Genomic DNA, 26,282 nt, shown 5'->3' with positions numbered 1-26,282 from the left:
CAGTTCTCTCGACTCCAGAAGCAGAGCTCTATTTACTTCACTACCTGATACCCTGACATGTAAAGGAGCTGGCACCTTGATCATTCCAGCTTCTTCCCAGAGTCTTTCTCTCCCTTCAGGGAACTGAAGAGTCTAGAATCACTGGCAGCAAGAAGACCAAAACCATTAGTCTCCCAAATTCTCACCACCTCTGCCTCCCACTCAGGCTCAGAGCATTGAATAATCAGTCTCTACCAATGAAGAAAGTTCCATGCAAATGGGCTTTGAGACTCAGGTTACACTATGTTTCAGGGACAGGACTTGAACCCAGGTATACCTGACTCTAAGGCTGGCTCTCTTTCCACTATACCACACTGCCTCTTGAAAACACAACTAGTAGGTAATTAATATAGGCACTTAGTATACGATCCTTCATATATTCATTCAGTTGAAGTGAACTGAATTAACGGGTATAACAACAGAGCTCCCTTCCCACTTCCATGTTGACTCCTGGCAATTGGCCCAAAATAGACGTGTTTGGTCAAGAGCGAAAGGCTATCCATCTTGTTCCCTTTCGGAAACCCACGTCACAGACTCACCCATTTAAAAAATTACTGAAACTTATTTCTCAAATGCAGAAGACATTTTAATTACCCTGGCTGCCATTATCTATTCCAGGCAGCTCTGAGCCGTTTGCAGATAACCTCGCATTAATCAGCCCCAGCTGAGCCCCTCGTACATGTCATGTGTAGGTAAATGCCTGGAGGTGGAAAAAAAAGAATTATAATAAATTAATAGATAAGCAATCACAATTAATGCCACTTCCCTGCACTAACAGTTATATCACGGGAAAGATATTTTAATCTGTCATTCCTTAAGGCAGTGTTTTTCTAGCTCGAGATGCTTGTGTGAAGCATCTCCCCGGCTAGACCCATGGGGTGCTAATGAATTAGTCTATTATGTTAGACTGAATGTTTCTAAAAGGTCCCCAGTCGATACTGAATACAGTGTGTCAACATTTGGCATCCAGAGCTACAACTTCCTGCCAAGCAGGGAGGTTGCGAGTAGTTCAGTGCCTATAGTGCCCGGAGTCCTGGCCCCATCCAGCTGTGAAGAGAAATTAGGACCGTGGAAAGAAGCTTCTTCACTGTCCCCATGTCCGAACAGTGACACATGTCTTGGTAATGGTGAGGATTGGATACTGCTTTTCATCCTGAGCGATGGGAGCCAGAGTCATGTGATGAGCAAAGAGTGTCCTGGCTTTGGAGGCAGAATCCTGGCTCTGCCCCCTACTACCCACATAACCTTGGGCAAATCATCCTCTCTGAACCTGAGTTCTCCCTCATCTCTAAAATAAGGAAATGGGATGCGATGATCTATATGATTCCCCTTGACCTCTAGTTCAATGATCCTTGAAGTCCTAAAAGAGCTATACTATATCCCTTGTAGGAATGACTGACGCTGAAGGAGCTAAAGTCACAATCTTAGCAAGTCATTTTTCCTCCCTAGCCTCAGTTTCCTCACCTGTAAATTTGGGATTATACTTTGCCTTATCCACTTCATAAGGCTACTAGGTGAAAAGCATTGTATAAGTGTGAGCTGCTGCTGCCGCCATCATTGTGGTTAGCAAGTCATTTTTCCCTCCCTAGCCTCAGTTTCCTCACCTGTAAATAGGAGTTCAACTAGATGGCCACTGATCCTGTCAACCTACCTGCTAGAACTATTGCAAAGACCACATGAGATAATGCATATGAAAACATCTTATAATTTATAAAATGGTACTTAAATACGAGGTCTGATTACTATTATCATTTTCTGAAGAGAAAGGTCACATTATGGTCCTGTCAGTCCTGAAGATATGTTTCTAACTCTTAACTTGTCATGTTCTTGAAATGAATTTCAACAACCCAAATCAAACATTTTTTGTTTATTTGTTTGAAAGCATCTGTTTTGCCAGCCAGCATTTCCCAAAATGGAAGCCTGTGATTCCCCCATTAACACTTAAAGAAATGTTTATCTTAGCACTATTTAAGATGCTTGAATATTCGGAAATGCTGTGTCCAAATCTCTGATTTTTGGTGAGAGAGTGCAGCCTTATGGAAAGTCATAAGTTCTGAGCTGTTAATATGGAACCAACCTTTCTGAAAACAGTTTTTTGACAGTCAAGATAACCCTATGTGGAAAAAAATCAAACCTCCATGAATTAAAAAGAAATCCATTGGCATTTATTTATTGCCTACTATACTATAGTCAATCAGTAAGTGTTTAGTGAACCTCTGGGGTGAACAGACCTGGTTTCTTTCTACCTGCTCTATTTATTATGAAAACAAACTTTCCTGACTACACCTACTCCTACTCATCTCTCTTCTACTACAGCCTTTAACGATGACAGCCGCATCGCTCATTCCCCATTTACCACTCCCCCCGCCTCGGTTTCTAAGCAGAACCCTTTGTAAAGGCAGAAACTTGCTTGGTTTCCAAAAATCCAGCAGAAATGTGGCACTGAGCCAAGGGGCCGAAAGCTGCCTTTCTTCTCTCTGCCAGTGGCAGTCTTGTCCCGCGTCTTCCTCTCCTAATGCTGTCTCAGAATTGGCTCATTCTGATGCAGCTTCTGAGAAAAATGCTAAGACTGGGATTTCTCCCTTGAGAAACAGGTGCAGCTTAGAAGAGGGGGGCAGACAGCCTGGGATATGGAGGAGTCCTGATCAGAGAGATCAGTATTGGTACCGATACCTCCTTCCCTGACTTTCAAGAGGTGAGAATACTCAAACAAGGGTGGAGGCAAGTCCTTCTTTTTCTTCTTCTTTTGGTGGGGCAATGAGGGTTAAATGACTTGCCTAGGGTCACACAGCTAGTAAGTGTCAAGTGTCTGAGTCTGGATTTGAACTCAGGTCTTCTTGAATCCAGAGCTGGTGCTTTATCCACTGTGCCCCAGCAGGTCCTTCTTCTTGGGGGAAATATTTGTCCTGCCTCAAGTTCAGTGTGTGCCCCCCTCCACACCCCAGCCCCTATCCACCTCTTCCTATAGAATCAGCATAATTAAAAATGAATGGGAGACAGCTAGGTGGCACAGTGGATAAAGCACCGGCCCTGGATTCAGGAGTACCTGAGTTCAAATCCAGCCTCAGACACTTGACACTTACTAGCTGTGTGACCCTGGGCAAGTCACTTAATCCCCATTGCCCTGCCAAAAAAGAAAAAAAATGAAAGAGGAGCAGCTAGGTGGCTCAATGGATAGAGCACTGGCCCTGGATTCAGGAGGACCCGAGTTCAAATCCAGCCTCAAACACTTAACACTTACTAGCTGTGTGACCCTTGGCAAATCACTTAACCCCAATTGCCTCACCAAAAAAAATGAATGAAGGCCTTCAGTGGACAATCAGAGGATTCAGAACTAAAAGGGACCTTAGAGGACACCAAAGTCCATCCTGCTTATTTTACTGTTAAATGACTTGTCTAAAGTCACACAGGCAATAAATTAGCAGAATTGGAAGAAAAGTCATAAGACATGTAAATCCAAGCCCTACCTAAGCAGGAATTCCCTCTTTAACATCTTGGACCAATGGCCATCTAGGCTCTGCTTGAAGATCTCTACTGTTGGGGAGCTTATCAATTCTCAAGGTGCCATCCCCCATCCTCCTAACATCACCATTTCTGAGAAGGGAACCATTTTCCTTATTATCGCTCAGGCTCACAACCTCAAAGTCATTCTCATCCTCATTCTCCCTCATCCCTCAGAGTGAATCATTTGCCAGATCTGGGTTCTACCTACTCAACCCTTCTCAAAATATTTTCTTCTCTCCACTCACATAGCCATGACCTTGATTGAGGTCCTTTCATCTCTGGATGAAATTTGGCAATGGTCTCCTAATCTGTATCCCATCTTTTAGGCTCTCTGTTCTCCAACCCACTTCTACAGAAATGTTGTCAAACTCAAATAGAAGTAGGGGCCAGTAAGTATCCATATGGGCCAAATAGTGACTTAGAAAAGCACCTATTAACATTGTCTATAATTGTATTTTTATTTATTTTGTTAAATATTTCCCAATTACATTTTAACCTGGTACAGCCTTCACTCAAGATTGCTGTGGCCTCATGTGGCCTCTGTTCTACATTACTGCCAAAATTATCCTTTTTAATGGGGGGGGGTTGAGGCAATCAAGGTTAAGTGACTTGCCCAGGGTCACAAAAGTAGTAAGTGGCAAGTGTCTGAAATCAGATTTGAACTTAGGTCCTCCTGACTCCAGGGCTGGTGTTCTATCCACTGAGCTACATAGCTACCTTTAAAATTATCTTCTTAAAGCACAACTGACTATGTCTCTCATGCTAAAAAAATCTTCAGTGGCTCCCTATCACCTCTAAAAAAAAAACCAAACCAACAAATTTCTCAGCTTGGCATTTAAAACCAGGTCTAACTCCTCCATCCTACCTTTCCAGACTTTCTTCCTGTTTCTCCCCCTTGTGTTCTGAAGCCTTTGGACAAGTTCTTTCCATCTCTTTCCTCCATACAGCACAGGCTGTACACCATGCCTGGATTGTGCTCCCTCTTCACTTCTGTCTTTTAGAATCCTGAGTTTCTTCAAAACTAGACTCTAAAACTACCTCCTATATGAAGCCTTTCCTGGTTCACCTAGTTGTTGGTACTTTCTTCCTCAGATTATGTCATTTTTACTTTTGTTGTTCAATCATTTTCAGTTGTGTCTTACTCTCTGGGACCATGTTTAGGGTTTTCTTAGCAAAGATAGTGGAGAAGTTTGCCATTCCCTTCTCCAGCTCATCTTACAGATGAGGAAACTGAGGCAAACAGGGTTAAGAGACTTGCCCAGGGTCAAACAGTTAGTAAGTGTCAGGCCAGATTAGAATTCAGGTCTCCCTAACTAGATACCCAGCACTTTATCTTCTTCACCACCTGGCTGTGGGTTATTTTTATTTACCTCAATTCTTTCCCCATATCCCCAACAGAATAGCTATTTGATAGCAGGAATGGGTTCATTTTTGTTTTTATATCCCCAGGGCACACCACCCTGCTTTGTATTTAGTAGGCACCTCAGTGCTTGCTGAATCTAATGGAACAAATTTTTGGAAATTTCTTAGGTTGAATGAAAAGGCATTTATTATGGACTTATGGGGCAGCTAAGTGGGGCAGTGGATAAAGCACTTGCCCTGGATTCAGGATGACCCGAGTTCAAATCCGCCCTCAGACACTTCACACTTACTAGCTGTGTGACCCTGGGCAAGTCACTTAACCCTCATTTCCTTTAAAAAAAATATTATGGACTTACTACTTTCTAATCATTATGCTAAGAGCTGGGGATACATACAGAAAAAGTTAAGATCATACATTTGGAACTGGAAGGGAACTTAGAGGCCCCTGAGTCCAATCCCTTCATTTTACAGATGGAAAGTGGGGGATGGAGAAGTTAAGTGACTTGCCCAGGGTCATACAGCTCCTAAGTTTCTGAGGCAGGATTTGAACTAGGGTCTTCCTGACTCCAAGCCCAATGCTCTATCCATTATGCCACCTCACTGTAAGACCATCCCTGTCCTCAGGGGAGTCATACTCTAATTAGAGGAAGCAACAACACTGTTTGGAATATACAACATTCCATATTCCGGAAGGTCCTACTTCAGACAGGCTGTTTCCAGTTCTACTGGCCCAGGTTTGGCCAAGAGACCTTTTCCTGATGATGACAAGTCTCAGATTCTGGCTGTGCTACTTACTAGGCATATTACCTTGGGCAAATTCCTTTTCCTACCTGGATCTGTCCCTTCATCCATCTGGACCTCAGTTTCCCTTTCCTGTTAAAGGAAAGGTTTGGAATAGATGATGGTCCCTTCCAGCCCTCAATCTACCACCCTATGATATGTGCCTTCTTGGGAAAAAAAGGATATTTGCTCCCCTTCTGACGTCCCCCGTCTTAAAAAAAAAAAAAAAGGAAGATGGATTTGTGAGAGAAGGCAGAACAAAGGGAATTTAGTATCAATTAGGAGGATCTCGGGCCAAGCTGCAGCCAGCCCAGTGTGGCAGTCTCTGTTTTATGTGCTCCGAGTTTTATTACCCTTCATCTCTCCTCCAGAACATAATTAATTCAACAGAAAAATTGTAAATATGGCTGGCTTGGATGATAAAATCTGGGATAATTGTAGCTGTAGAAAGTAAAATACAACCAAAGGGTCCCAACAAACCTAATTAGTCCCCCGATTCCCTGCTGGGGATGGGATAGTCCTAGTATAACACCAAGCAGGGCTTGGGGATAGGGGACAGGGCAGAACTGGAGGAGGGAGAAGCTCTAGAGTGGTCAAGGACCCTCAAGGCCCCACCCTGCTCACCACTCAGGTACCCTACCTTCAGGAGACAGAAGAGACATGATATTCAGCCTACAGGCTCTTTTGTCTCTTAGCCAGAGGTGTTTCCTGTGCCTGTCATGTTAGGATTGGACAAGATCATAGAACACAGAATGTCAGAGGTGGGAGGGGCCTTAGAACACAAAATGTCAGAGCTGGAAAGAACTTCAGAACAGAAAATGTCAGAGCTGGGAGGGCCTTTAGAACACAGGATGGCAGAGGTGGGAGGGGGAAAAATGTCTGAGCTGAAAGGAACCTTAGAACACAAAGCACAGAATTTTAAAACTGGGAGAGATAATATTAGAACACAGAATACCAAAGCCAGAAGAAATCTTCAAGAACAAATCAAACTACTTCATTCTACAGAGCAGAAAATTGAAGTTCACAAAGAGGAAGAGATTTTTAGACAAGGCTAAACAGACAAGTCCCTGTTTCCTTATTCTCCATCCAAGGCATTTCCTACTACCCCATTAGACCTCTAGTGTCCACCAACTCCATTCTTTTTTCCCACCTCCTTTCAAAGGAAGGAAACATTTCCTTCTGAGGTGAAAAGAGCTAATGGGAGAGTTTAGGAACAAATCCAGCTCCTTGGGAACTATCTGTCTGTGAAGCATGCAGTCTATAAGGAATATAGTGTTGAATATTCTTATCTCCATTTTACAGATAAAGAAATTGAAACCCAGAGAGGGGAAATAACTTACCCTAAGTCACTCCTTTGCTAAGCAGCAGAACCTGAGTTCAAATCTTGCCTCAGACATTTACTAGTTGGGCGAGTCATTTAACCTATTTCAGCCTCAGTTTCTTCATCTATAAAATGAGAATAATAGTAGCAATCAATCAATAAACATTTATTAAGTACCTACTATGTTCCAGGCACCTACTAAGCACTGCTTCTACCTCCCAGGATTATTGTGAAGATCAAAAGAGATGATATATGCAAAGCACCATATACATTTTCGGGATCTGTTGTTGTTGTTTATTAAGATTCAAGGAAAGGAATACACACTTATATAGCACCTACTCTGTGCTAGGCACTGTGCTAAGTGTTTTGCCTCACTCTACTGCCTATCACGTCTCCTAACTCCAGGGTCAGGGTTTCTTCTTACTGACCTTTGCTCCCTTTGCTCTGGTCTGTCTCATCCCTGGGGAGAAAGGGAGGAAGAGGACCGACTTAGAAGAATGTTCAGATAATTTAAACTGATTTCCTTCTCTCTCTCTTTTTTAAAGGACCTTTATGCATTAGACTTAGAACCCTACCGCTATTCTGGAGTGAATCTAACAGGGTTCCGGATCCTCAATGTGGAGAACCCCCACGTCTCAGCCATTGTAGAGAAGTGGTCCATGGAGAGGCTGCAGGCTGCACCCCGGGCTGAGTCTGGCCTGCTGGATGGGGTGATGATGGTGCGAAGGGCAGGGCAGGGCAGGGCAGGGCAGGGTAGCTAGCAGGGCAAGTAGGGAGGGGTACTCCTGGTCCATCCATAATAATGGCACCCAAGCAGGATCAGGCTTGGTGAAGTTTGAGTCACCCTAAGGCGATCATCTCTACTGAGTGGGAGGTGAGTTTGAACTGTATCTGTGCCAATCATCTACACAGCAGGCACAAAGACTTCAGCCCCAGGAAGCTAAGTGGGATCCTAGTGTCTTCCTGGCAGTACTAGTCTGGCAGGAAGAAGATAAAAGGTGGGTGTCTCTTTTAATGATGACTTATCTGTTGGGGGTTGCTGGAAAAGGATGAGCAGATAACCAACAAATCGGAGCACCTGTCATCATGCATACACATTGGAGTGTATGAATGTGTATTTTCATGTGTACATATGTATACATTAATGTGTACATGAGACTAATTTTCTCCATCAGGAAAATGGGGATAATCATAGTGTAATAATTATAACACAGAGATGTTAAATAAGATAATATATGTAAAGTACTTTATATGTGTCTCTTCATTATATATGCATGTATATAAACATGCTTTGTGTGTACAGGCATGTGTAGAATCACATGTGTGTGTCTAGAATAAGAACATATGGCATCTTTGTCATGCTTTGTGAAGCATCTATGCGAATATGGGCCTCGATGTGTGTGTGTGTGTGTGTGTGTGTGTGTGTGTTTAAGAGAATGAAAAGATTTCGAATCAAGAGGCCTCTCAGAGATCATTTAGTCTCCCTCCTTCATTTTACAGCATAGGATATTGAAGGCCAGGGAGAGGACGGGATGGTCCCAGGGTCACACAGAAGCAGAAGGAACATTCCAATTCTGCTTTCTTTTCCCACCACAAGCAGCTACTTGGGTGGGTTTTTACTGTATGCGTGTACATATACATGCAGAGATTCAGTGTGGCGTAGTGCAGAGGGTTGATACTGAAGCCAAGAAGAACCAGTTTCAACTCTTGTCTTCCATGATGACTAGCTGTGTGGTCATGGACCTGACATTTCTGTGTCTTACTTTCTCCATCAGTAAGATGGGGATAATAATAGTATAATAATTATAACACTATGGGCTAATGGTATAATAATTATAACAATAATTATGATAATAGGATAATAATTATAATCTTAAATAAGATAATATGTTCAGAGTACTCTGTGTATATATATTATACTATGACTATTAGGTGTTTGTGGAGATAGGTATGTATGTTTGATGGGTGTATAGGTTTGTGTATGTACATGAAATTACATATGCAGGTCCATGTATGTCTATGCATGTATACACATCTGTGTGCTTGCATGTGTCTGCATGGAGATGTGAGTATGTTTGACTGCCTAGGTGTTCATGTGAATGTACCATATGAGCACCTTTATATCTCTCATGTTGGAGTTGGGGCAGATGACAAAGCTTTTCCCCAAAAGGCTGAGCTAACCATCCAGTTAGACCAGACTGGACGTCCCCAGGAGGTAGTGGGTTCCTATATTTAGTAGTTGGGGTAAGATAGACAAGGACCCAGAGTGATGCCTTGGGCCCTGGTGCTGGAAAAGTGCCATGACTGAGTTTCCTCTTTTTGTGAAATGGAGAGGAAATCTCCATTGTCCCAGAACGGTTAAGGAACACTGGATTCTCCTTATTCCAGGTCCCTTTTGCAACCCCAGGACTGAATATAAGAGAATGACTTGAGGGTGGGAGGGGTTAATGGGTGGGATGAAAAGAAGGGAGGGAAGCTGTCCTCAGCTCTGCTGCCCTCCCTGACCTTCCATTCCAGACAGATGCGGCCTTGCTCTATGATGCTGTCCATATTGTCTCTGTGTGCTACCAGCGGGCCCCGCAGATGACCGTCAATTCTCTGCAGTGCCACCGTCATAAAGCCTGGCGTTTTGGAGGTCGCTTCATGAATTTCATCAAAGAAGTGAGTGTTCTTTCTATAGACCAGCATGGAGGTGGGGAGTAAAGGGATCCCACCCAGGGTGGGAGGGATCACAGGGTAGGGAGGAGGGAGGAAAAAAGAGCACACCTATAGCCAAGGCCTAAGGCAAGTATTACTACAACTTTGGGGAGGGGGGTGGAACAAGGACTGAGAGATCTGAGGCACAGATGGGAGAAGGGGCTTGCTCACAGTCACAGTGGCAAAACCAATATCAACCCAGTGCTCTTTCAAATACACCTACTCATTTTACTTTTATTAAGATTAGATAATGATTGGGCAGGTAGGTGGCACAGTGGATAAAGCACTGGACCCGGATTCAGGAGGACCTGAGTTCAAATTCGGCCTCAGACACTTGAGACTTACTAGCTGTGTGACCCTGGGCAAGTCACCTAACCCTCATTGCCCCGCAAAAACAAAAACAAACAAACAAACAAAAAACAACAGAAGAAGATTAGATAATGATAATGTCATGTTCTTGAAACCCTAAAGTCCTGGTGCAGTGTCCAGACTGCCTACCTTCCCAGTATTTACAGTGTATAGAGTATTGGGCCTGGAGTCAGGAAGACTTGAGTTCAAATCTGGATTCATACACTTAACCCTGGTAACTTAATCTATACTTGCCTTAGCTTCCCCAACTGAAAATCGGGGCTAATAATAGCACCTACCTCTCAAAGTTGTTTTAAGGATCAGTTGAGATAATATCTATAAAGTTCTTAGCACATAGTAGTTGCTTAATTAAGCCTTGTTTCCTTCCTTGCTTCTGAACTAAGGCCAATGGTTGGTGGTACCTTGGTTCTAGGAAATGACCAATTAGTAGACAGACATAAGATCTGCCCAACTGCCAAGATCATAGAAGGCTAGAATCCTAAACTTGGAATTGGAAGACACTTCAGAGATTTCTTTAGTCCACCACAAATCACGAGTCCCTCTTCTGGTTTGTGCTTAAACACCTACTGCGACAGAGAACTCATTACCTTCTAAAACAACCTATTCCACATTCAACAAGATATTTGTTTTCCTTAAGGTGAAATCTGTGTTCCCAATACTTCCACCATATGCTCTTAGTTCTCTCCTCTGAGGCCAAGGAGAGGTCAAATCCCTCTTCTCCATGATGGGACTTCAAATACTTGAAGACCCTCCCATCTCCCCCCTTCTTCCCTTTTCCAAGATAACTACCCACCAGTGCCTTCAATTGATCTTTAGGTGACACAGTCTTCAAATCTTATACGATCTAAGCCACCCTTCCCTGGAAAATCACCACACTGACAATTCCCTACCTAAAACACATGTTTGGGACTGAATAAGATACTCCAAGTAGAGTTTGCCCAGCCAGGGTCCTCCTCCTTATTTTAGTGGCTGGACTTTTCTGTTAATGTAGCTTAGCCACATAAGTGGCTCCCAGCACAGACAAGATGTCTGTCTCCCATTGAAATTTTGGTCTACTCCAAGTGCCAGGTTCCTGTATCATGAACAGTTGACTCCCCCATAGTGGTAAAGCTAACTGAAAGTATTTCATTGACTCCAATACTCTTCTAACTGCCTTTTCCTCCCCAAAACAATTTCCCAGCATGAACCTCTAGACCCAGCCAAGGCCCTCAGTGGGAGCCTGGGTCAGAAGATAAAATTTGAAAGGGCTTGCTTCCTATTGCCTGTTCTTGCTCTATCTGTGCTCTCTATCCCTCTTTCTGCCAGCCCTGGAGAGAGGATGGACAAGATCAGTGTGCGGCAAGGTAGGGAGGGCTGATTCCCCACGGCTGAATACTTGACAGCCTTCAGCTGCCTGCAACTAGAGTTATTTACCAGAACACAAGAAAGAACTTTAGGGCTTGTGCAGTGAAGCCAGGGGTCCCTAAATTGGAGTCTAGGGAGAAGGGGTAGAGGGGAAGGAAACAAAGATTTGTTAAGTGCTTACTATGCACCAGACACCTTCAAAGACTTTCTGAATATCTCATTTATTCCTCAGAACAATCCTGAGAGGTAGGAGCTATTATTAATCTCATTTTAATTTTTTTTAATTTTGGGGGGGGGGACAGGGCAATGAGGGTTAAGTGATTTGCCCAAGGTCACACAGCTAGTAAGTGTCAAGTGTCTGAGGCCAAATATGAACTCGGGTCCTCCTGAATCCAGGGCCAGTGCTTTATCCACTGCGCCACCTAGCTGCCCTGATTATTAATCTCAATTTAATGTTGAGGAAACTGAGGCAAATAAAGGTTAATTGAGTTACCTAGCATCACATGGCTAGCAAGTGTTGGAGGCCAGATTTGCACTCAGCTCTTCCTGATTCCAGACCTAGTGCTTTATTCATGGCACTTCCTAGGTTCCATGGGAGTGTGATATACAGATGGTTATCTAACCCTTAATGGGAATCAGAAACACAAATAGTACAAATAATTCAAAGCACTCAAGACATCACTCAACTAGTCTATCCATCTCTGAGATTGTCCTTATGGCCCTGGAAGAACTGGCCTGTCACTGGTAGGAAGGGAGACCTCCCATTTTTGGAAAAATTCCTGGGGCTTCCCTCCTTTCTATGTCTTGCATAATTCTCTGTCAAGAAGTTCTTTCTAAGGTCCAATTTTTATTCTTCTTGCTGTCCCATCACGAGAGGCCCTGCCTTAGCCTCTTCAGTTTGGTTGGCACCAAGACAGCTGTTGTCACAGCGTTTGAGTGCCCAGGATTACCGCCATGCCTTGATGGAGCCTCAGAAGAGTACCTTAGCGGAAGGGATTGACAACTTGCTTCCTAAATGAAGCACCCAAATTAGATCTAATACTCCATATGTGGCCTGACCTGGGCAAAGGACAATGAGATGGTCACCTTCCTCACTTGGGGCACTGGATTTCTCTTAAAGCCCCCTAGGCTTGTTTGATTTCAGGGTCATACTGCTGACTCTCATATTGCTTGTCAATCAGCCAATAAACATTTATTAAGCACCAACTGTATAGCAGGCACCGTGATAAGTATTGGACATACAAAAAGAGGCCCAAAACAAAACCCCAGTCCCTGCCATCAAGGAGCTTATAATCTTATGGGGGAGACAATAAACAAAGAAAAAATATGAGCAAACAAGATATAAACAAGATATATTGGAGATAATAGAGAGAGGGAAGGCACTAGATTGTAGGGGAGTGGAACAGACTTCCTGGAGGAGGTGGACTTTTAGCAGGGATGCCAGGAAGGAGAAATTAGGAGGGAGAGAATCCAGGAATGAAGGACAGCCAGAGAAAATGTGCAAAGTGGAGCTAGAGAGTGTTTTATGCCAGGAAGAGCAAGGAGGCTGGTGTCACTGGATCATCCATGTGAGGGTGAATAAGCTCTAAGAAGGCTAAGGGGGCAGGGCAGATTATGAAAGGCTTTGAATGCCAAACAAAGGATTTTCATTTTGGTCCAGGGTGTAGGAGGGAGTCACTGGAGTTTATCAAATGGGGTGTGGGGGTGGTATGTGTGTACGAGATGGTGACACTTGTGATTTAGAAAGATCAATATGACAGCTGAGTGAAGGATAGTCTAAAGTGGAGAGAAACATCAAGGCAGGGAGACCAACCAATAGACTATTGAAAAAGTGTAGGCATAAAGTGTTAAGAGAATGAACCAGGGTGATGGCAGGATTATTATCGTTAATGTTTGTTCTGCATTCTCAGAGGACCATGACATGGGGAGGCAGTGTCATGATTTGCAGTGAATTGGATTTAAGTGGGGGAGGGCTTTTCAAGGTCACCAACCCCTCTCTCTCCTCCAGAGCCATCTGTGTCCTGGGACAAGATAGCTATCAGGATGACTGGAGAAAGCCCCAAATATTTAAGGAAATTGAGTTAAGTGACTTGCCAAGGGTCACACAGATAGTAAGTGTCTGAGATGAGGTGAGATTTGAAGGTGAGATTTTAATTCAGATCCTCCCAACTTCAGGGTCAGTGTTCTATCCATTGTGCCATCTAGCTGCCTTTGGCAGCATCATAGGAAAGAAGGGACAACAGATGTTATGGATATAAAATCGACAGGACTTGGTAACTAATTGGTTGGGGAAAGAGTGAGTGAGTAGTCTAAGATGAGTCCTAAGTTGTAAGCCTGGGAAAGTAATAGGAAAGTTAGGAAGAAGGGGGGATTAGGGAGGAAAGATAATGACTTCAGTTTGGACATGTTGAGTTGAAGATGTTTTCAGGACATTAATTTCAAGATTACCCTTAAGCAGTTGGAGATCAATGGAAAAGTTAGGGGTGGAGAAGTAGATTTGAAATCTTCATCATAAATATGACAATTGAAGCCATGGGAGCTGATGAGATTACCAAGTGAAATAGTATAAAGGGAAGGAAAAGAAGGCCAAGGGCAGAACTCTGGGGAACACCCACTCGTAGAAAGCATGACCTCTGTTGCCTGATCAAAGGATACTGAGAAAGAGAAATCAGGTAAGAACAGGGTAGTTAAGTGGCACAATAGATAGAGCACTGGGCCTGGTGTCAGGAATATCTGAATTCAAACCCAGCCTCAGACACTAGTTATGTGACCCTAGACAAGTTACTTAACCCTGTTTGCCTCAGTTGCCTTGTCCATAAAATGGACCAGAAAGGGAAATGGCAAACCAGTATCTTTGCCAAGAAAATCCCTAATGGGGTCACAAAGAGTCAGATGCAACCGAACATTAGAATGTAATCTTAGGGCAACTAGGTGGCGCAGTGGATAAAGCACCAGCCCTGGATTCAGGAGGACCTGAGTTCAAATCCAGCCTCAGCCACTTGACACTTACGAGCTGTGTGACCCTGAGAAAGTCACTTAACCCTCATTGCCCCACAAAAACAACAACAACAAATACAGAAAGTAATCTCCTTGAAGGCAGGGCCTGTCTTGTTGGACATGACTAATCGACAAAAAGAAAAGAACCAGGATAGTTAACTACAACCCCAAAGTCCTCACATAAAATGGAGGCCTCGGGGTAGAGCAATGGGAGCCGGGGAGAACCCATCGGACTAGAAGTAGAGAAACCAGGATTCTAGTTATAACTCATTCTCTAACTGTGTGGCTTTGGATGTCATTCTACCTTTCTAGGTTTCAGTTTTCCCATCTTCAAAATGAAAGGATGGAACTAGATGAATTCTGAAGTCCCTCCCAGCTCTTACATTCTGTGATTTATGCTGTTAAGTCAATTATTGCACGCTTGTGTTTGTGCACTTTACTTTAGGAACCCAAGCTATACAGTGATCCATATTCAATGCCACCATTAGACTTAGCCCATTCTTCTAGCCTGTCACAATCTTTTTGGATCCTAATTCTTTCATCCAGAATGTTAACTATCCAACATTTGCCATTCCCATTTAGGCCTGTATTGAAGTCATCAATCAATAAAGGTTTTAAGAGACAAGGGTGGGCCAAGGACAGGGTCCTGAGGCTACTATTCCAAAGCTCCCTCCAAGTTGAAGTGAATTAATAGAGCAATACTCTTTGGGTCCAGCCATTCAAATAATTATAAATCTCTCCATCTTGCCCACAAGGCTATTTTGAGAGACTCCATCAACTGCCTTGCTAACATTTAGGTATGCTATATCCTCAGCATTCCTCTGATCTGCCCAACCTAGTAACCCTGTCAAAAAAGGAAATTAGGTTAGTCTGGCATGACTTGTTCTCAATGAACCCATGCTGGCTTTGTTTTCTAAGTTCTCCTGCGTTTCCCTTGAGCAATCTCCTTTCCCAGCCACAGCCCCTCCTTCTGCCAGCAGGGATGGGGAAGATGCCTTCTAATAGGTCAGCTACCTGCTCTCAGCAACATAAAGTTCCAGTTCATCAATTGTATATTATCTCGTGGGTGGCTCAGGGTTGAGGAGGTGAGGGTAGGCAGGAATGGCAGGTGTTTCCCTGGCATTGAGAGGATCTCTGCTGCCCTGGCATTTTGTTTTATGGTTTTCTCTTAGGCCCAGGGCATGTGGTCATTAACAGGCAGGGCCACTGTTCTTTGAGGGGTCCACACATTCCCCTGCTGCCCTCCCCTGTCACATGCCCATCCAGAGGAAGGCTTGGCTGGAAATTCCTCAAATAGGATTTCTCGGGGGCAGCTAGGTGGTGCAATGGATAAAGCAGTGGCCCTGGATTCAGGAGGACCTGAGTTCAAATACAGCCTCAGACATTTGATACTTACTAGCTATGTGATCCTGGGCAAGTCACTTAACCCTCATTGCTCTGCAAAAAACAAATAGGATTTCTCAAATCCCTGAAAGATGGGGAGCTGAATTCCTTTGGCACAAGATGGAGTCTGTCCCAAGGAAATCATGGATGGGAGTTCAGCTGTGGCGTGAGGGGTGTGAGGGAGGAGAAAGGTGCTGAAAAATCTCCTCCCAAATACTTGAATTATTCCAACAATTCCCAGTGTTGCCACCAGTAACAAATCCACTTACATCCTGGGCTGCTGAGCATTGCTGGAGAAAGTCTCAAAACCCTGCTGTTTGGGTCCTTGACAAATTCATGCTATTTAATCTCCCCAGGCTCCCACTGCTATTTGGCAATCCTTTTATTCATCTCTTGTTAGCTCTCTATCAAATTTCTCAGTGTCTCTTCCAAACCTTTTTCCTCTCTCCTTAAGTCTACCCACCATTCACACCCCCCTCAGCAGTCCTACCCACTTCACTGAAAAGGCTGAGGCCATCCAACTTAAATGCATTCTTATCTACTCTCCCCCATGCCTTAAAACCTTTTAATCAATTTCATGGTGCAAGTATTTTTAAGTATTTACCCTTTAACAAAGACCTTAGTGGAAGGGTTTGTCCATGTCCTTCCTTAAATGAAACACTCACAGGGGGACATAATGCTTCAGATGTTACCTGACCAGAGCAGAGCACAGCAAGATGATCACCCCCTCACGATGGACACTAGACTTCCTTTAATACTGCCGGAGATTACAGTAGCTTTTTGGCTACTGGCTCATATTGAGTTTGTGGTAGATTTAGAATCCCCCCAGGTTTTCCCATAACCTGGAGGAGACATGATAAAGTGATGAGGGAGGAAAAAATCAATGGACTGAGAGTAAAGAGATCTGAATTCTAATTCAAACTTGATTGCTAGCTATGGGGCCAGGTGATCCAAAGACCAAAGTGAAACTGGTCTCCAACATCCTCTCCTCTCTACCTCTTGTCTGAGAGGACGAGATGACTATCTTCCTTTTACAGGTTAACCACTCCACCTGAGCTCATTTCCTCCCCCCTCTACCTTCCCATCTAATCCAAGACCTTGCTCGTTTCCTCATCCCATATTTCCAATGCATCTTCCCTCCCTGCCTTTCAGCTGTCTCCATTTCCCCAAACTAGCAAACATGCTCAGGTTTCCCCAAATAAAAAAAAGCTTTCCCATGATGCACCCTCTCGAGCTACCTTCCTAGTTCTCTCCTCCCTTTCACTGATAAATTCTAGAAAGAATCCTTCATATTGGCTGCTTTAACTGCCTCACCACCCACTCACTCGGCAACCCCTTTGCAATCTGGCTTCCCCTCTTCTCCACACACAGCCACCACCCCAGTTCAAGCCCCCGTCACTTCTCACCTAGACAATAGCCAATTGATCTCCGGGCATCCACTCTCTCCCCTCTCCAATCCATCCTCCGCACAGCTGCCATAGTGAGACATCTAAAGGACAGGTCGGGTCTCATCACTTGCCTGCCCAATAAATTCCAGTAGCTCCCTACTATCTCTAGGATGAAGTGCCAACTGTCCCGTTTGGCAATCCAATCCCTTCTCAGCCTGGCTCCAGATTACTTACTTTGCAGGCTTTTTTCACATTAATTCTCTTCATTTACCCTTCAATCTACCAATCTGACCTCTTTACTGTTTCTCACACATGATACTCCATCACCCATCTCTGCTTTTGCCCAGGCTGTCTCCTGAGTGTGAACTGCCCTTCTTCTTCACCTCTGCCTCTTAGCATCTCCACTTTCTTTCAAAGTCCAGCTTAAATATCACTCCCTACTGGAGGCTTTCCTCGTTTCTCCCCATATTCAAAAGTTTCCTTGTATTATTTTGTACATATTTATATCTGAGAAATAAGCTTTTGACTTATCTTCCTCCAAACCAGATCTCCAAGGTACTTCCTCACCACCATTCCCAGAACAGACTACATGACTGTGATGCCACTCTCTTCATGCTCCCCTTTCCCTTGAAGTGTTGTCTTTCCTTTTAAGGATCCCTTAAGAACAGGGATGGTTTGGCTTGTTTTTGTATTTGGGCTCCCAGTGTTTCACATAGTGGCTGGCACATAGTAAGCACTTAGTAAATGTTTTATCATTCATTAATATTCATGTTGTTTCCTTGATAGAATATAATCTCCTTGATGATGGAGATGGTTTCATTTTTGTCTTTGTATTCTCATTGCCCAGAACAACGGCGGGCATGTGGCAGGTACCGAACAAAGGCTTATCCATTCATTGATTGATTTCATCCCTACCACTCAACTGAAACTGCTCTCTTTAGGGTTACCTCTTAGTTGCCAAATAAAATGGCCTTTTCTTAGTCCATGGCCTCATTGACATCCTTGTTATATATGACTAACTCTTTTCTTTGACTTCTGATGCCATTCTCTCTCTCTCTCTCTCTCTCTCTCTCTCTCTCTCTCTCTCTTCTCTCTCTCTCTGTGTCTCTCTCTGTGTGTCTCTGTGTGTCTCTCTCTCTTTCTCTGTCTCTGTCTCTCTTTGTCTCTCTCTTTCTCACCCTCTGTCTCTGTTTCTCTCTCCTCTCCTCTCTCCTCCCTCCCTCTCCCTGCTTTTCTCCTACTGATCTAACTGAAGCTTCTTTGTCTCTTCCTTTGCTCTTTTCCTCCTACCTTCTGAATGTGTCTCCCATAGCTCTGTTTTCATCCTTCTCCTCTTTTATATTCTCTATGAGGCAGCTAAATAGTGCAGTGGCCAGTGTACAGGATTTAAAGTCAGAAAGAACTGAGTTCAAATCTAGCCTTAGACATCAGTGATGTGAATTTTCTTATCTGTAAAATGAGGATAATAATATAACCTACCTCCCAGAATTGCTATGAGTATGAAATTATATAATTTGTGTAAAATGATTTGCAAGTATTATATTAATTAAAGCATTATATATGTGTACTTAAAATAGTTGTGTAATAAAAGTTCACAATTTTATATTCTGTGTTTTTTTCTATATTGAAATATTTATTTGGGTGATAATAAAAATGAAAAGGATTTTCCTCAAGGAAAAAAGCATTATATAAATGCCAGTTATTATTATTATTATTACTATTATTATTATTATACTTCCTTAACTTATTTATCTACTTCCAAGCCTCTAATCCTTGCCTTAATGTAAAAGATTCTCAGATCTGTATTTCTAGCTCCATCCTCCCTACTATGCTCTGTTCCTGCATTTTCCAATTGCCTACAGTCTTGTACATATATCTTGTATGTCCTTCTCTCACCTCAAATTCATACACAAAGTCAAGTTCATCATCTGCCAATCTATGACTTTTCCCTTTCTATCAATGATAATAACACTGTCCCCCCCAGTCGTCTATACTTTAAACTTTCAAGTCACCTATGTAGACTTCTTAAGGAGAGGAACTGCTTCATTCTTTGTACCTTTGGCACCTAGCACCATGCCTGGCATATAGTAGGTGCTTAATAAATGTTTCTTTATTAATCAGTTAATTAATTGGCACTTTCTTCTTGGGCTCTGATAGGTAAGATTTTTGTCCTCGCTTGGTCAAAACCAGACCATTTCCAAACCATGATGAAAACTGGAAGGAAGGAAACAAACATTTATTAAGCACCTACCATTTTATACATATTATCTGACTTGATCCTCCCAACAACACTGGGGAGTAGGTACAATTATCATCTACATTTTACAAAGGGTAAGCCTAGAATCACATGGCTAGAGTGAAGCTGGATTGGAACACGGGTCTTTCTGACTTTAGGGCCAGCATTCTATCCGTGGCTAAACCTTTCTTCTTCCCTGCTTTCTTACTGCCCTTTATTTATTGCCTTCCCTTATTAGAATGTAAAGGCTAGGGGGCAGCTAAGTGGCATAGTGGATAAAGCACCAGCCCTGGATTCAGGAGGACCTGAGTTTGAATCTGGCCTCTGACACTTGGCACTAGCTGTGTGACCCTGGGGAAGTCACTTAACCCTCATTGCTCTGCAAAAAATAAAGAAAGAGAAAGAGAAAGGAAGGAAGGAAGGAAGGAAGGAAGGAAGGAAGGAAGGAAGGAAGGAAGGAAGGAAGGAAGGAAGGAAGGAAGGAAGGAAGGAAGGAAGAAAGAAGAATGTAAAGGCAACTAGGTAGTGCAATGGTTAGAGTGCCAGACCTGGAATCATTTTCCTGAGTTCAAATCAGCTTCAAATATTTGCTAGCTATGTGACTCTAGACAAGTAACTTAACTCTGTTTGTCTCGGTTTCCTCATTTGTAAAATGAGCTGGAGAAAAAAAAAATGGCAAACCATTACAGTATCTTTGCCAAGAAAACCCCAAATGGGGTCACAAAGAGCCAGATATGACTGAAATGACTAAACAACAATTGATATAACTTCCTAACTAACCGTCCTACCTAGAGTTATTGCTTTCTCCAATATATCTTTCAGTCAGCTGACAATATAATCTTCCTAGGTCACTCCCCTACTGACAAACTTTCAATGACTCCCTACTACCACAGGATAGAACCTAAGGTCCTTAGCCTAGCACTTTAAAGCGCTTCATAGATGTTCTCTAAGATACATTGCAGGTGTAAAGGTCTGTGATTTTGTGATCTTCTGAGACAGAAGCATCTTAGGAAAGAAGCTGTGAAGGCCCATATGTATTGAGGGGTTTGGCAGCCTGTTGTTTTATGTCTTTGGTGAGCACCATGTTTAAGCTATACCAAAGATGCCAAAATTGTGGGAATCAGTAACATTATTCTGAGATCATAGATCTAGATCTGGAAGAAACCTTAGAGGTCCCTTAGACCTTCCAGGATTCCTCCTTTTATAGATGAGGAAACTAAGGGATGAAGTGATTATCCCAAAGTCACACAACTAGTTAAAGATCAAACTGGGATTAAAATTTAAGAGCAGTGACACCAGGTTTAGCCCTATTAGATCAATGTTCCTCCTACTGTACCATATTGCTTCCTACCGGGATCAAAATGCTGTGGGGATTCATTTTGGCCCATCTTGCTCTACAGGAGAACTCAGGCTAAGGCATATTCCTCTTGGAGTGATTTGGAGGGATATCCATTACAGATGTCCCCCAAAACTCTTGTTATGGGGCCATCTCTCCTTGGAAGCACCAGAAATAAAAGTCCCAAAAGTTCTCTCAAGGCACAGCTATGAATCACTCATTCAACAAGCATTTATTAAGCACCAATAAATCAGACAGGCAATATGGCAGGCACTGAGGATACAAGGACAAAAATAAAACTGTCCTTGCTCTCAGAGTGGTTACCTTCTATCAAGGGAAATAACATGTGTTCACATAAGTAGATACATGAACCATTAAGACTTCCTAAAATTCCTGGATGGCTTCCCTTTGGGGAATTACACCTGTTGGCTTTGAGAGCTTAGCCCATTAAAGTGTGACCCTGGATGTGTGACAGCCTCCCTTGGCTTTTGTTTCTTCTTCAGAATCAAGAAGTTGAACTTGGTGTCCTCTGAGGTCCCTTCCAGACATAAGCCAATGATTCCTTGACTCTCTAAGGAAATGCCAGCAGAGCTGATGTCTGGTAGCTGGAAAGGCTTCTAAGTGAGGCCCATGAATACACTGTGCGTGACATCCAGGGACCAACTAGCGGAGTACAGAGACACCCCTCATCAGGGGGCTTGGCCACTAATGAGTTAATTTATTCAGGCATAGCTATTTATAAAGTACATATTCAAGCTTGGAAGGGACTTTGATCATATGATCATAGATTTAGAGTTGGAAAGGACCCTAGAGGTCACTGAGTCAAAACTCCTTTTGACAGATGAGGTAACTGAAGATGAAAAGGGTTAAGTGATTTGCCCAGGGTCGCATAGCTAGTAAGTGTCCAAGGCCAGATTTAATTCCAGGTCTTCCTCACTCCAAGTCCAGCATTCTAAACCTGTACACTACACTGTCTCTCAATATGCATGGATAGAGAGCTAACATATAGAGTGAATTCACCATGAATTTTTTGAGGTGTTTGTGTCCCAAAGCACCTTGAGAAATACTGCTTCATTTAATTATTACAACAATCCTGGGAGGAATGTTAGGACTGCTACTTATCGCATGATCTCTGTTTTCCCATTAGGGGAACCAAGTCCCAGGCAGGTTAAGTAACTTGAACAAGGTTACATCTCAAAGCAGGGCTGGGATGCCTACCTTCCAGCCTGTGGATTTTCCCAGATAACCACATTCAGGGAGCTGTGTCTCCTTGTCTAGTTGTGTGACAGCCCAACAGTAAAGCATTTTAAGGACTTGGCATTTCTGAGAGGAGGTGGAAAATACCAGGTCAAAGTTCAGAGCATCTTTCATTTAGTGAGCCCTCGGTGGCAGTGGTGGCTGGTTGGAGAGTGTCTGGCGGGTGGGTAAATGCCGAGAGGGGATGAGGAGGGGCTACCTCTCTCCTTCTGCCCTGCGCATCTGTACACATTTCCTTCTTCTGAAACTGACAGAGGGACATGCTCTGCTTGGAACTCAGGCTGGAAGGCATAATAATAATAGTGGCAGTAGTTATAATGATAACTCCCATTGACATAACATTCAGAGGCCAACCAGGTACTTTCTTCACTGAACTGTGAGGCACGGATTATACACATCCCCATTTTATAATTGGGGAAACCTTGAAGTGTTAAAGAGGTCTTTCCACAGTCACATGGAGTAAATGCTGGTCTTGAACCCAGATTTTCTCATGGTAAGACCAGAGCTTTTCCCAGTCCACAAAAATGCCTCTCCAATGACACATCATTTTGATTGAGATGTACATACATTATTTCATCTGATTTTCAAATCAACCCAAAGGGTCTGTGAATATTCTTATACCTATAATGCCGATGAGAAAGCAGGCTCTGAGAGGTTAAGTGATTTTTTCATGGCTGCACAGCTTGAATTTCACCTTCTACAGAAAGCCTTTCCCAATCCCACCTACTTCTAATTCTCTCCCTCTCCCTCTCCCCCACCTGTAACTCTCTCTCTGTCTCTCAGTATCTATATAAATACACACACACACATATACATATATGCATGAAAATAATAAATATTTCTTAGTTGATTGATAGTAAGTGGCAGATATGGAATTCAAACCCAGATCTCTGACAACTCCAGTCTTTCCCCCCTAAACTCTGCAATGAGCTCCCTTGCTTCCTGGAAGAATCCTGAGAAAGTGGGACATGATGAAGAAGACAATTTGAAAGACATGATCCCTATGTTCAGATATCTTCAGAGAAAATGAACTTGTTCATTCGGCCTCAGATGGTAGAAGAAAAATCAAAATTAGGCCAGAATGACTAGGGCTAAGCCTCAGAGCACTAAAATTTGAATGTATTGACTATATTTGTACCCCTTCTACAGCTAGATACTTAGCACCTAGTTAGCTGGAATAATTAGTTAAAATAGAAAGCTACCAGATGGTGCTTCTTCCCCACTAGTGACATGATTGTGCCCCAGGTGCATTCTTCCTCCCCCCAGCCCTGTCTTATTCCCTCTCCTGGCCAGGACTTCCCCAACAGCAGTAATGGACATATCTTCTTCCAAAGGTCTCTCCCCCACCCAACCTTCACCCAGGAATTTTTGTGGTGTCAACTCCAGGTCTCATGATTATTAGTTGTGATTTTAAGAAGAACTAAGACCAATAGGGGTAAGTCTCAGAAAAGCTCTCAAATTGGTCATGGTCTCAGAGACAAGAGACATCTGAGTCTCTTGAGCCCCAGGTACTCAGTCTGGCTGAGTGGGAGATCTGAAGGCGTAAAGTGAAAAGGACCTTGGACAGCTCCAGCAATATCAACAGTAATGGGATGGCTGAGTCAACTTTTGTATAGTTGCATGTAGGGATCTTCTGTAAGTCAAGCACTGGTCTGAGCCTTCTTATTCTTAATCTCCTCTTGGTCATTGGGATACAATACACCAACAGCATCACAGCCACAACAGCCCTTGATGTGTGTTGGTTTGGATTTCCCTGAGCATTCAAGGATGAGCAGCTTTGGACTGGTCATTGTACTAGTCTAACAGGACCGAGTTCTTCTCTCTGTCTTTCTCATCTGTCTCTGCCTCTATGTGTCTCTTTGTCTGTTTCTTTCATCTCTCTCATCTTTCTCACTCTCATCTCTCCTTTCCCCTCCTATCCTGCCCTGACCTCTCTTACCCTCTCCTTATATCTGCATTTAACCCTCCATTCTCTCCCCTCCCTTCCTCTTTCCCTTTTTGTCTCTTTCCTCTTCTTTATCTTTCTGTCTCTTTCCATCCTCCTTTCCAGCCACATCTCTGTGCCTCTCTGACTGTCTTGGTCTTTATTCTCTTTTTTCTGCCTATCCGTTTCTGTCTCCACCTTTGTCTCTGTCTTGCTGTCTCTGTTTTTTGTCTCTGCCTGTCTCTGTCTCTCCCTCTGTCTCCTCTTCCCTGCCACCCTAGAGCCCATGCCTCTACCAAGAGACAGCATAGTGTAGTAGAAAGAGTGTCAGACTTGGGAGTCAGTAGAGTCCTGAGTTCAAATACCATCTCAGATGCTGACTAGTTGTGTGACCCTGGGCAAGTCACTTAAGAGTCACTTCCAGCCTCACTTCCCTCATTTGCAAGAGACAGATTATAATACTCACAGTGCCTACCTATATCACAGGGCTATGGTGAGGATCAAATGAGATGGTATAAATAAAGTTCTTTGTAAATCTTAAATCTCTGTATGAATGTCAGTTGCTATATGCTTCTCTCTATGATTCACTTGCTCTTTTTTCTATGCTGCCTGTTCTCATCATAGTTGGGCTTATGATCTAGGCTAGGTTTGTACCGATGAGCTATGCTTGCTGGCCTTTCTACCCCTCCCATCTCCCTTTCCCTCCCTGGGTTGAACTTTCCCTGCCACAGTCTCAGGGTCCTCCTTCTCTGCCCTGCCCTGGAGGCTTTTGCCCTGCTAAACATTCTCTGCTTAGCTTGGGCCCTAGTCCTTCTTCCCATCCCCCTCCTCTGGGAGCTGAGAAAGCCAGGCAACATTTGCACTGAGCACAGAGGCAGGGGGCTCATTTGGGCAAATCTGAGATCGATGTTCAACAAGAAAGGTACAAATGTAAGTCTGGCTAAAGAGTATAATAGAATTTATGGAAATCACCGGCCTGTGCTGCAGCCTGCAATGATGGAGGTGATTATTAATTAATCATGGTCTTTGGGGAAAAGTCTCGGTGTAAGGAGTAATTAAAATGAAGCATTGTACAGTTGTACCGAATGATGATTTATGAGGCTAAGTAATTGCAGCTCTGCCCTCTTCCCTCCGGCAGGCTCAATGGGAAGGATTAACTGGACGGATTGTTTTCAACAAAACCAGTGGCTTAAGGACTGATTTTGACTTGGATATCATCAGCCTGAAAGAAGATGGCCTGGAGAAGGTGCGTAAGAGCCCCCAGCTTGCCTGCGGCTGACCAGAGGCAATGAGACATCCCAGGGAGTGTCCTTCCACTTCTCAACAAAGTACTTTGGAGAAATTGGGTATAAATTCCTTTTGGACTCTGATGGGCCACACACAAGGACTTAGCTCACAAATCTCCCACTTCCAATCCAATCCATCTAAAACAAATGTCTACTATGTCCCAAGCATGATGCTAGGTGCTGCACCTACAAACACAAAGTTTAAAATTCCCTTTGTTTAAGGAGCTTGTATTCTAGTGAGGTGGGGTTTGTTGTTTAGTCATTTTTCAATCATGTCCAACTCTTTGCAACTATATTTAAGGTTTTCTTGGCAAAGATACTGGACTGGTTTGCCACTTCTTTCTCCAGCTCATTTTACAGATGAGGAAATTGAGGCAAACAAGTTAAGTGACTTGCCCAGGATCACACAACTTATAAATGTCTGAGGCCAGATTTGTACTCAGGAAGATGATTCTTCCTGACTCAAAGCCTGGCACTCTATCCACTGTGCCACCTAGCTGCCCTGTGAGGTGAATACACAGTGTAAATAAATAACCAATATACATGTTTATTTGAGGAGTAGGGAGAGAAGGTACTAACAACCAGGGATCACAGGAAAGGCTTTGTAAGAGTTAGCACCTGAGCTGAACCTTGATTCTAAGGGGCAGAAATGAGGATGGGTGCATTCTAGGCATAGAAGACTGCTTGGCTAAAGGCATAGAGGATGGAGGTAGGGTCATGAGTTCAAGAAACAGCCAAGTACTGTATAAAAAAATAGGAAAGGTAGGTTAGAGAAAGATTGTGAAGAGATTTAAATGTCAAGCTGAGGTGTTTGTATCACTAAGAGTCGTAGAGAAGGAGGAGAAGGTAAAGTCCTGGTGGATTCGCATAATTATATGATGATCCTGCAAGAGAGTCTCAGACAAGTATGAAGAAAATTAGGAGAGAATAATGTCATGAAAACCCAGGGAAGAGAAAATATTTAGAAGGGGAAAATAGGCAAGAATGTCAAATGCTACATATAGAGAGCTCAAGAAGGATGAGGACTGAAAAAAGGCCATTGACCATTTTCCACTAAAT

General features: G+C 43.3%; 1 protein-coding gene across 8 annotated transcripts in view; it reads left to right on the top strand.

Moving 5' to 3' along the window:
- Positions 1 to 26,282, top strand: part of GRIK3 (glutamate ionotropic receptor kainate type subunit 3) — a 321,882-nt gene that overhangs the window by 208,637 nt on the left and 86,963 nt on the right. For all 8 annotated transcript variants that reach the window (XM_043994620.1, XM_043994615.1, XM_043994614.1 and 5 more), the window contains 3 exons: positions 7,552 to 7,725; positions 9,524 to 9,667; positions 25,076 to 25,183. In XM_043994620.1, coding sequence (XP_043850555.1) covers positions 7,552 to 7,725; positions 9,524 to 9,667; positions 25,076 to 25,183 — 426 coding nt within the window. The remainder of the gene's footprint in view (positions 1 to 7,551; positions 7,726 to 9,523; positions 9,668 to 25,075; positions 25,184 to 26,282) is intronic.

This window comes from Dromiciops gliroides, chromosome 3 (assembly GCF_019393635.1).
Source record: "Dromiciops gliroides isolate mDroGli1 chromosome 3, mDroGli1.pri, whole genome shotgun sequence".
NCBI classification, from domain to species: Eukaryota; Metazoa; Chordata; class Mammalia; order Microbiotheria; family Microbiotheriidae; genus Dromiciops; species Dromiciops gliroides.
The sequence above is the reverse complement of the archived record's forward strand: the minus strand, read 5'-3'. Positions and strand labels throughout refer to the sequence as shown.